At 35.2% G+C, this 12,467-nt stretch overlaps 1 protein-coding gene and 1 pseudogene across 1 annotated transcript; one reads left to right on the top strand and one right to left on the bottom strand.

Moving 5' to 3' along the window:
- Window positions 1-1,086: 1,086 nt before the first annotated feature.
- On the bottom strand, window positions 1,087-10,398 carry LOC113739741 (uncharacterized). Its single transcript, XM_027267052.2, has 2 exons — window positions 9,201-10,398; window positions 1,087-2,080 (listed from the first exon to the last, which is right to left on the bottom strand). The coding sequence occupies exons 1-2, from the start codon at window positions 10,028-10,030 to the stop codon at window positions 1,312-1,314; spliced, it is 1,599 nt and encodes a 532-aa protein (XP_027122853.1). The 5' UTR covers window positions 10,031-10,398; the 3' UTR covers window positions 1,087-1,311.
- Window positions 3,429-4,893, top strand: LOC140005016 (tropinone reductase homolog At5g06060-like; annotated as a pseudogene).
- Window positions 10,399-12,467: the final 2,069 nt, after the last annotated feature.

Here is a 12,467-nt window from a genome sequence, read left to right on the forward strand (position 1 = left end):
TCGTTCCAATCTCAGACCTAATATCCATACGTATGAAATTTCAGATACTCTTAAATTGTCTGTAACATTGACTGAGATGAAGAAAATGAAAAGATGATTCTATAAGTATTCCCTTCCCGCACTAACTTGCTTTGCCGTATTGCCCGGAAACTTGGGATGCAGATTGCAGCATGGAAACCACAATGCGACCAAATGTTAATTTTTATTGTTTGGATTGATTTTTGAAAAGGGAAAGGAAAGGATAGGGAGGGAAGGCTCTAGTTATTTCGTTAAGGTATGATTTCCGTCCAAAAGTGAACAAAAACCGAGGGAAATGAAACTAAATTAATTAAAATTTTTAAAAAATAATTTTTTTCATATTTTTGCTAGTAAATTAACACTTGATCTTTTCCTCATCTTTTTTTTTTTCATTTTTTCAATCCAAACAAAAATTCAGTAATTCATTTCTTTTCCTTTCACACTTAATCCAAACAAGGAAGATGAAAATCACACTCCTCTTCTCTCCTTTCCTTTCTTTTCCATTAGTATCTTTTTCTTTCTTCCTTCAAACCATACGGTGCCTAAAAGTCTTATTTACAACTAATACAACCCATATCTTCAAAATGGTTGGGTAAGTTTTATTGTAGTAACCTTTATTTTCTCAAGAAAAGCATTTAGCTTCATCTTGGTTTTAGGGAGCGCTCTGTAGGTTTCTATATTTTCCACCTTTGAATATGGCATATGGATCTATTGTACTTTTAGTACATTTCTTTCATTTTTTTTTCAATGTTTTGAGTGTAGAAAGTTCAACTGTGTTCTATTTCACTATCCTTTTTCTTGTCCACATAATCATTTCGATAGATACAACCCTAAACTCAAGAAATTTTGCTTGGATTAGTGAATCCACAAAACGTTAATCTTCTGTCATATCTTTGGTTTACTTCTTGAAAACGTAAAAAAAAAAAACAGTCTATCCACACGTAAGAAAAAGGCAAAAGAAACTGTCTATCCACATTTAGGACATGCTATGTCCACATGTACTCAAAAAGAGATTTAAAAAAAAAAAAACAATAAGCATAATAAATCACATGAATTCAAAAAGAGATGTAGAAAAAACCAATACAAAATAATTCAATAGGCAAATTAGCTGGAGATAGTGGAATATTTAAAATTATGACATGCATGTAGAATATAGTAGTAGTACACAGTATACAGTGCTGAGTACACCAACCGACGATATTCAAGCCAATTCTTAATATTTTACCATAGAAACCGAACTCGTGCCATTCTTTTACCTCAAAATGCATCAATGAGGAGAGAATGGTTCAATGATTAGTCCCACTGGACTCCATTAACAGTCAGTCCTCCATCGACAGCTATAACCTGTCCGGTTATGTAGGAAGCAGCTGGAAGACAAAGGAAAGCTATGAGGGATGAAATTTCTTCTGGCTTTCCATCTCGCTTCATTGGAATTCTTGATTTGAATTTCTTCCATTTTTCATCAGAATTAAGTACAGCTTGGCTTAATTGGGTCCTAACAACCCCAGGGGCTACGCAATTTACGCGAATGTTATCTTTAGCCCATTCACAAGCCAAATTCTTGGTCAGCTGATTCACTGCGCCTTTTGTTGATGCATAAATAGAAAAACCTTGTACACTTACCAAACCCCCAACAGAAGAAATGAAGACTATGTTCCCGATCCCAGAGGCTTTTAGGAGAGGATAAGCGAGCTGGGAAAAATGGAAACAAGATTCAAGATTTGTAGACATCATCATGTCGTACTCTTCAGAGGTAAACTCTTCAGGTGGCTTCGCTTTGCATGTTCCAACGTTATTTACAAGGATATTGAGCTTCCCATTGAATATGGAAGAGACCTTTTCGATGAGCCGAATTCTTTGATCTCTTGAAGATGCATCACAGACTGAACCACTGACTTTGAATCCCATGGAGGACCACTCTTGCAAGCGTTCATTCAGGTCTGCTTCTTTTCTTGCACAAGTGTGGACTGTGGCACCGAGTTGAGCTAGCTCCACCACAATTGCACGTCCAATTCCATGAGTTCCACCGGTAACTAGAGCTGTTGCCCCTGACAGGGACCATCTTCCACCGGTGGCTAGAGTTGTCGTTCCCGACAAAGACCATCCAGAGTTGTTTTCTCTCACCTTTGACATGGGTGGTTGTAGGCTGACAGTGGGGGTGATGAAACTGGAAGCGTCTTTTTTTTTTTTTGGTCAGATCATTTAGAGAGAGGTTAAACAAAAATAGTTTCAATCCTCCAGCGCAGTTCAACTATGGGACCCAAGTTAGAGATGGGTGAGGTTTCTTGACTTTTGGTCCATTTCTGTGGTTGCGGTGAGAGGTTGGGTTTTCATGGTGAATTGATATTTTTGAGTAGCACGGCAGTGAGTTTTCAGATTTGTACAAACTTGAAAAAAGAATAGTTTGTCGGATTTCAATTGAAATTTTGCTTTTACTAAAATTGGTGGAGATGATTTGAAGCATTTGAGATAGACTTATGACGTTTTGGGGACTACAATTATGTTTCTTGATGTCATAGGCTACGGTTGTTGGCTGGTGGTTGCCTGCTGGGGGGTGGTTTAGCTCTAGAGATCAGCCGATCCTATTATGAAGCAACAGAAAATACAAAATTGATGAAGAAAAAAAAAAAAGGAAATCCGTTATAGTAATAAAAAGAAAACGGAAAATATCTCATAGATTACTTTTGAAACCTAATTACCCAACAAGTGAAAAGAAGTAGCCAAAACCTATTAGCATTGAGGAACTTTTGATACTCGTTGCCATTGCCATTGTGGAATTCCCACCAAACGGATGGTTTGTTTTCTTTTCATTTAATTTTCTTCTTTCAGATTTTACCATTTACTGAAGTTATTTTGAACATTCTTTTAGATAAAAAAAAAAATGACGTGAATTCTGTGGAGTCGATATTGATTAGCTCTCAGTAGTCGTATTAGACTTTACTTCCAATGTACACCATAAGAAAATAAAAGGAACATAATTTTCATGACAACAATCGTGCATTGGCCCCAGGTCCATCAATTATTTGCCAACCACCCTTTTGGTCCTCAATTGAACGTCTCGGTTTGAATAGTTATTTTTGGGAGTTTTTTTTTAAATGTACCGTAACAACTTTATTTGGAAGAGTGTATCGAAACTGAATAAGGGTTGAGAATACGTTATACAAACAAAGCTAGAAAAAGGTTGATTCAAATTATCGGAATTTGGAATTTCTATTTCGATTTCAAATTCTTTTTAAATACATATATATATATATATATAATTTTTTATATATATGTAATATAACATTTATATTATAATAACAATAATTTTATATTCCCAAAACCGGAATTTACAGAATTTCGAATTGAATTCGGAACGAATTTGAAATCGAATTCGATCAAAAATTCTGATACCAAAATTTCAAAAAATTTATGATGCATCTTCAAGAGAGCAAAGAACTCAGCTCATTGAAAAGGTGACTTCCATTTTTAGAAAATAATATCAAGATCTTCAACCATGACTTACAAATCATGAATAAAGACAATTAAGACATACCTTGTGCCCTTGAATGTGTTTCTACTTGGAATTATATGGTTTCAAGCCTTGATCTTCCCTCTCCTACTCTCTCTTATATTTGCTGTAGTGATGGGTAAATCTCACAAATTAATTTAGTGGAGAGAGGGATCAAGAACCTATTTATAAATACATAAGTGACCTATCTCATCATTGATCATTAATAAGAGTCATTGGTTCTTCCTACTTGAATGAATCTTACATACCATTAATCACTTGTTTCAATGATATATATACATAAGCATAAATGTATATACATTCATTCATATGTGAAGTTTCATAAATGTATGGATAAATTCAATTATCACTTAAGTTAGATTCATGATGCCTTGATCCTATCCATACAAGTACTTAATTTGTTCTTTCATGTATGTGTACGTGGAATAATGGTACTTTATTACTTATATATTTAAGTGGTCGTATGGGTCACAATAAGTGATTAATCTAACACCATTTTCATTAAAAAAAAAAAAAAACAATATCCTTGTACATAAAGTTGGGACAACAAAAAGGAAGCCAGCCAAAGACTTTACTACTGAAGAATATAACATGGTGATGTCTATAAACCTTGAATCTTGTTTCCACTTTTCCCAACTTGCTTATCCTAGCTTAAAAGCCTCTAAGGTCGGAAGCATCGTCTTCATGTCTTCTGTTGCAGGTTTTGTGAGCATACAAAATATATCTGTCTATGCAGCAACAAAAGGTGCAATGAATCAACTCACCATGAATTTGGCTTGCGAATGGGCTAAAGATAACGTCCGGATAAACTGTGTTTCGCATTGGGTTTATCTATTGGGATTCAAGTGCAGGATACGTAACTATTGAGACATCAAAAACACAATAATTTAATAACAAATAAATCACAATCATGAAAAATAAATAACACACAAGATTTAACGTGATTCGCCTCCATCATTAAAGTACATCCATGGAGAGAAAATTCGTTCTTTATTGTGAGAGAAAAAATCCTATACAAAAACACAACTTGAACCCAAGTTCAACCATTGTATATCATCTTTCATCTCTTAAGAACTCGCTCTCTCTCCATGTATAAACTTATATGTCACCCCTTATATGCCACCTTATAGTATGCCAACTCAGACCTATTATAAATTACATTACTTGACCCTATTTAAAAAAAATCAAACCAATTTCCTAACATTATTGATACCTTGTTAGCCAAACATGTTCTCAGTTCTAATGAAAAGCGGAAGAAAATAGAACCCATGAAGCGCGTGGGGGAAATAGAAGAAGTTTCATCCCTAGTTGCTTTCCTTTGTCTCCCTGCTGCTTCCTAGATAATCGGACAGGTTGACTTGTAACTGTCCACTTGGGATTTCCGGTTACATTTTTTTTCAGTGCCAAATCCAATGCCACCACTAAAATTGCGTCAAGTGTTTTGTTGTCGTTAACACTTTAATTTTTTATTAACTCAAATTGGTTCAAAATTAACACAATTTTTCTTATTCTCTAAAACTCTGAACCAAAAGGCACCCGGCCGGTCTAACTCCTGCATCAATAATTTGTACAGCTGCTGCTTTGGGAAAAAAGAACAAGAAAACCCTCTGTTTCGCAGCATCTCGGCCGAGAGACAGGTTTGAAACAGGAAAACAGCATTGCCCATAACATTCCCAAAGAACCAACTGTGAACATCCCAGAACACTTCCCCCGGCAGTCCATCCACCAAAATAGTCTGGTTCCCCCTGAACTTCCACCGCAGCCGCTTCACCTGCAACACCGCTCTGCTATCCACGCTGATGGCCAGAGATGGATCGTTAATCCCCCCAGTATCGCACTCAATTTCGATGTCATGCATCGGCCCGTGGTCACAGAATTGAGCCTTTGTAGTGTATACTCTCTTCCCAAAGATGTGCTCTCTTTTGGCAATAAACACCGTATTAGATGCAACAGGGCTAGGACCTATTTTCTTATACACATCCTTTTGCAAATCCCCGAGGAGCAGGACAAGTTCTTGGTTAATGGTTTACTGGAGCACCATCGAATTCTTGGACCAAAGAAATCCGAAACCAACTGATGCGGCGGATCCACGACACAAAGCTCTTGGGCTAATGGTTTACTGGAGCACCATCGATCAAGCCACAAATGAAGGCAATCATCGAAAACAGAAGGTTTTCTTATTCTTTTTCCCCAAAGCAGCAGCTGTACAAAATTATTGATGCAGGAGTTAGACCGGCCGGGTGCCTTTTGGTTCAGAGTTTTAGATAATAAGAAAAATTGTGTTAACTTTGAACCAATTTGAGTTAATAAAAAATTAAAGTGCTAATGACAACAAAACACTTGACGCAATTATAGTGGTGGCATTGGGTTGGCACTGAAAAAAATGTAACCGAGGATCCCAAGTAATAACTGTCTATGGAGGAATTACTGTCAATGGAATCCACTGGGACTAAACACTGGACTAATCATTAAAAACCATTTGATCTTGTTATCGTTGCATTATTTCTGCAAGATATTGGTTTGAATCGTTTCTCGATGCTAGCAATGCTTTTTTTTTTACTTGATTGTAAGTAAAAAAAAAAAAAGCTATTTTTTATTGGCAATGCTTTTTTCCACTGATTTCACATTGTCAATCAATTTTATTGTATTGATTATAACGTACATTTTACTAGTTGGAAATAAATTTTAACTTACCCAAAAAAATGCTTTTTTCCATTTTTTTTTTTTTTTGGTGCATTAGGAATGTGTGATTTTCTATGGATAGAGTGAAAATGCATCTGTAGCTGATTGAACCATTGAGCGTCCAAATTTTCTAACGTTGGGTTGGGCTGAAATTTGGGCCTAAATATTAATCTCAAGTTAATAGTGGGTTGAGTTGGGATCAAGATAGGTTGAACCCAATTAAAGCCCAGTGCACTCTCATCCTTTAAGTTTTAATTACCTCCTCTAATACAATTCAGTCTCAGCTAGCATTCAGCCCGAGCATGTTAGTTTTTTTCCCTTTAATTAGTTGTGAACTTGTGGAAGTATAAACAATATAAATGAAAAAAATGAACAATAATCTTACACAGTCACTCTTACTAATTTTAAAACATTAATGTAATATAAGTGTTTAATTAGCGATACTAGTTTTTAAAGTTGGGTGTTTAATTATTTGTAAAAGTTTAAATTTTGTAAGTAAAGATTTACACAATTCAGAGGATAATGTTTGAATTTTATTGTCGGCTCACATCCTCTATTTTGTATACTTATCCTGTACCTTTAAGACATACAGTAGAGAGGATCTTATTATAATGCAATAACATATACATCAACTACTGTAGTGCATAATGACAAATTGATAGATTTTATTGAAAAATTAAAATTGTTACATTATTGGCAATAAACCTAAAACTGCATATTCGTACTCGATTAAATACAAAAATTGCAATAATTAATTTTTCATAGAATGAATATTCTAAATTTTAAGACATTAATGAGTTTAGTAATGTAACAATTAAAATCACACTTTGTAAAATTAATCCATATTGATAAAACAAATTAGGCATAATTATTAAATATTGTTAGAAGAGAGAGAGAGAGAGAGAAACCTTAAGAAGAAATAATTTTAGTTTTATTGAATAGATAAAAGTTCTTAGAAGAGATAGAAATTATAGCCAAAATTAATTAGAAAAGAATTTGATCAAGCGTTGGTAAAACTCAAATATTGAAATGATCCATCAATTCTTTTCAATCAGCAGCCAAGTGATCTAGAAGAGAGAAGATGGCTAATGAGACTTAATGCATTCACATCTTTTTTTAAAAAAAAAAATTGATAAATACAACTACCTATGATAATGTGATTGTATTTTTAGCATGAGATCTTGGATCCACTCCCAAGTTAAACCCTTCTACTTTCTCCAATTTCGCTCAAGAAAAATTTTATAAAAAAAATGTCATTTAGTTGATGATATTCTCTTGACGAAAGTATACAGTACAAATGTTAGAGTTCAAATCAATTTGAGTCACTTGATCATTTCACAATTATATGAAACAATAACACGTAGAGTCAATCAACTACAAGAGTAAAATTAACTTGAACTAAATCTCCACACTCCCACAAAGTTTGAGACGACAAGTTACGTGAGAATCTTACGAAGAATCAGATATATGCATGCGATATCGGACGTAGAGATGACAAAGAAACTGCAAGTTATTCTTCGCTCCAGTCTCGCACCTAATATCCATACATATGAAATTTCAGATACTTTTAAATTGCCTGCAACATTGACTAAGATGAACCAAAAGCTTTACTATAAAAAAAAAAAACATAAATAAAGAAGCAATGCTGCATTTGGTGCAAGAGTCACAAGGCATGAATGCCACTGCATTACCACAGACAAATTATCAAATCTCTTCCATTCTGCTAGAAGATTAATGCAGCCGTTATGAGATGATTCTGTAAGTATTCCCTTCCCGCACTAATTAGGGATGCAGATTGATTGCAGCATGGAAACCACGATGCGACCAAATGTTAATTTTTATTGTTTGGATTGATTTTTGAAAAGGAAAAGGAAAGGATAGGGAGGAAAAAGCTCTAGTTATTTTGGTCAGTTATGATTTCCCCCCAAAAGTGAACGAAAATTGAGGGAAATGAAACTAAATTAATTAAAATAATTAAAATTTTGAAAAATAATTTTTTTCATATCTTTTCTAGTAAATTAACACTTGATCTTTTTCTTGTCCTTTTTTTCTTCATTTTTTCAATCCAAAGAAAAATTCAGTATTTCATTTCTTTTCCTTTCACACTTAATCCAAACAAGATAGATGAAAATCACACTCCTCTACAGCTCTACTCTCCTTTCGTTTCTTTTCCGTTAGTATCTTTTTCTTTCCTTTCCTTCAAACCATATGCATGGTCTCTGAAAGTCTTATTTACAACTAATACAACCCATATCTTCAAAATGGTTGAGTAAGTTTTATTGTAGTAACCTTTATTTTCTCAAGAAAAGCATTTAGCTTCATCTTGGTTTTAGGGTGTTTTGTAGTTTTCTATATTTTCCACCTTTGAATATGGTATATGGATCTCATGTACTTTTAGAACATTTCTTTCATTTTTTTAATTTTTTGAGTGTAGAAAGTTCAACTGTATTCTCTCTCACGATCCTTTTTCTTGTCCACATAATCATTCCGATAGATACAATTGAAACGGACCCTAAACTCAAGAAATTTTATTTGGATTAGTGCAAAACGTTAATCTTCTGTCATATCTTTGGTTTTCTTGTAACTGTCTATCCACACCTAGGAGAAAGGCAAAAGAAACTGTCTATCCACACATTTAGGACATGCTATGTCCACATGTATTCAAAAAGAGATTGAAAAAAAAAACAATACGCATAATAAATCAGATGGATTCAAAAAGAGATTTGAAAAAAAAAAAACCAATACAAAATAATTCAATAGGCAAATTAGCTGGAGATACTGGAATATTTGAAATTGCATGCATGTAGAATATAGTAGTAGTACACACTATACAGTGCTGAGTACACCAACCGACGATATGCAAGCCAATTCTTAATATATATTTTACCATAGAAACCATTATTTTACCTCAAAGTGCTTCTAGATTAAACAATACTTCTTCCCGAATAGCATCAATAAGAAGAAAGAATGGTTCAACGATTAGTCCCACTGGACTCCATTAACAGTCAGTCCTCCATCGACAGCTATAACCTGTCCGGTTACGTAGGAAGAAGCTGGGAGACAAACGAAAGCTACCAGGGATGAAATTTCTTCTGGCTCTCCAACTCGATTCATTGGAATTCTTGATTTGAATTTCTTCCATTTTTCATCAGAATTGAGTACAGCTTGGCTTAATTGGGTCCTAATGACCCCAGGGGCAACGCAATTTACGCGAATGTTATCTTTAGCCCATTCACAAGCCAAATTCTTGGTCAGTTGATTCATTGCGCCCTTGGCTGCTGCATAAACAGATAAACCTTGTATACTTACCAAACCTGCAACAGAGGAAATGAAGACTATGTTTCCGATCCCAGAGGCCTTTAGGAGAGGATAAGCGAGTTGGGAAAAATGGAAACAAGATTCAAGATTTGTAGACATCATCATGTCGTACTCTTCAGAGGTAAATTTTTCAGATGGCTTCCCTTTGCTTGTTCCAACGTTATTTACAAGGATGTTGAGTTTTCCACCGAAGATGGAAGTCACCTTTTCGATGAGCTGAGTTCTTTGCTCTCTTGAAGATGCATCACAGACTGAACCACTGACTTTGAATCCCATGGAGGACCACTCTTGCAAGCGTTCATTCAGGTCTGCTTCTTTTCTTGCACAAGTGTGGACTGTGGCACCGAGTTGGGCTAGCTCCACCACAATTGCACGGCCAATTCCATGAGTTCCACCCGTAACTAGAGCTGTTGCTCCCGACAGGGACCATCTTCCACCAGTGGCTAGAGTTGTCGTTCCCGACAAAGACCATCCAGAGTTGTTTTCTCCCACCGTTGACATGGGTGGTTGTAGGCTGACAGTGGTGGAGATGAAACTAGGAGCGTCTCTTTTTTTTCTTTTTTTTGGAGGGGGAGGGGTGTGGAGGAGGGTGTTAGCATAACATCTCAAATAAAATTGATCAGAGAATTTAGAGAGAGGTTAAACAAAAATAATTTCAATCCTCCAGCATAGGTGAAATATGGGACCCAAGTTAGAGATGGTTGCGTTTTCTTCTTCTTTTTTACTTCGCTAGTTATTGACTGGATTCTATATGATATTGCTGAGGTTTCTTGATTTTTGGTTCATATCTGTCGCTGTGAGATGTTGCGTAGTCATGGTGAATTGATATTTTTGAGGAGCAATTGGCGGTGACGGCAGCGGGTTTTCAGATTTGTACAAACTTGAATTTCAATTGAAATTTTGCTTTTACTAAAATTGGTGGAGATGATTTGAAGCATTTGAGATACACTTCTGAAGTCACTTTTCGGGACTGCTGTGTTTCCTAATGTCACAGGCTATGGTTGTTGGCCGGTTCTTGGAGGCGGTTTGGCTCTAGAGATCAGCCGATCCTATCATGAAGCAAGGAAAAAAAATTGATAAAGAAAAAAAAAGGAAATCCATTATAGTAATAAAAAGAAAATGGAAAATATCTCATAGATTCCTATCGCAACCTAATTAAGTGAAAAGCAGTAGCCCAAAACCTCGAGGAACTTTTGATACTCGTTGCCATTGTTGAATTCCAACCAAACGGATGGTTAGTTTTTCTTTTCATTTAATTTTCTTCTTTCAGATTTTACCATTGACTGAGAAGTTATTTTGAACATTATTTTTGATCGAAAAAGTCATGAATTCTGTGGAGTCGCTTGATTAGCTATCAGTAGTCGTATTAGACTTTGATTCTAATGTACACTACAAGAAAATAAAAAGAACCAAATTTTCTTGACAGCAATCGTGCATTGGCCCCAGGTCCATCAATTATTTGCCAGCAACTCTTTTGTCCACAATTGAACCGAGCGTGTATCGAAAATGAAAAATGCTTGAGAATACGTTATACAAACAAGGCCCGCAACCGCCCATGTCAAAATTGGAAAAAAGCCATTTCAAGATGGTCTCTGTCAGGAACAACAGCTCTAGTCACCGGTGGAACTCGCGGTGTTTGCCGTGCAATAGTGGAGGAGCCACAGTCCACACTTTTGCGAGAAAAGAAGCAGACCTGATGAACGCTTGAATGAATTCGACATATGCATGCGATATCGGACGTGGAGATAACAAAGAAACCGCAAGTTATTCTTCTTTCCAGTCTCGCACCTAATTTCCATACATATGAAATTTCAGATGCTCTTAAAAAATTGCCTGCAACATTGACTGAGGTGAAGAAAAAGAAAAGATGATTCTATAAGTATTCCCTTCCCGCACTAACCAGCTTTGCCGTATTGCCCGGAAACTTGGGATGCAGGTTACTTGCAGCATGGAAGCGCCAAATGGAACGGAACGCAAATAACAGCAGCCGTATGTGTATGGGTACGGGAAGTTGGGAACCATAAATCGCCACTGTAGTCTACCAATTTTACTTCATGCCAAATTGTTCTTTCGATTGAATTGAACCTGGACTTAATTTTTGGTGAGTGGAGAAATCTAACATCTTTATCTGAAGGGTTCTGCAAACCCATGGGGATTTGTGTTGTTTAACATTTGCGTTTTGAACGCTACTTTGTCTGAAAATGGTATGAATTTGTACGGCCAGCCGTTATTCTTTTCTTTCTTCTTTTCAAGCCATGCAATTCCTCAGACAAGCCTAATGTTAATATACAACCAACTAAAATTTGTAAATTTTATCACTGGTGAATTGGTAGCAGTTTTGATTCAGTATTGCATGTCAAACCTAAAAGGTAAATAACGGCCTCCTTTTTATTTTTAGTTGTACATCAATTACAAAATTATTAGGACATCTCATGTATTCTTGAAAGATACTTTTTAACATATATGATTGAAAGGTCAATGAGAAAAAATGACTCTCTTGAGCATCTATTAGTTATGACATTTAATAATTTAAATTAAATTAAAATTAGTTTTTTTTTTAAAAAAAAACTTAGGTCAATATTATTAATCATCTTGTTGGAAATCGTCCAACACAATTTACTTGACAAAGTAATCTGCACTTATGGCAGAAAATACATTAAACATGCCACAGATATGTTTGATCTGAAAAATCATAAGATTTAATAAAGTTACAAAATATAAAAAATTACATTGTGTATCATCAATCATCAAATCTGACCAATTGAACAAACCGCTTTATAGATATCTGTGCATGTTTATTCCCTCAGTCTGCTATCCAACTGGTTCAACCTCAAAACTGATGTTGAGATCTGATGAGAAGACCCAAGAAATTTTAGATCTAATAAATAAATCTGAAAAAATTCTTAGATCTAAGAAAATAAATAACAAAAAAATAAAA

This window comes from Coffea arabica, chromosome 4c (assembly GCF_036785885.1).
Source record: "Coffea arabica cultivar ET-39 chromosome 4c, Coffea Arabica ET-39 HiFi, whole genome shotgun sequence".
In the NCBI taxonomy this organism is placed as follows: domain Eukaryota; kingdom Viridiplantae; phylum Streptophyta; class Magnoliopsida; order Gentianales; family Rubiaceae; genus Coffea; species Coffea arabica.

Excerpts from the sequence above, each read along its gene's own strand:
- LOC113739741 (XM_027267052.2), bottom strand. The coding sequence starts at position 10,030 with ATGTCAACGGTGGGAGAAAACAACTCTGGATGGTCTTTGTCGGGAACG. Across the intron at positions 2,081-9,200 it reads CTGACTGTTAATGGAGTCCA|ATGGTCCCTGTCAGGGGCAA; the intron begins GTGGGACTAATC and ends CACCGGTGGAAG.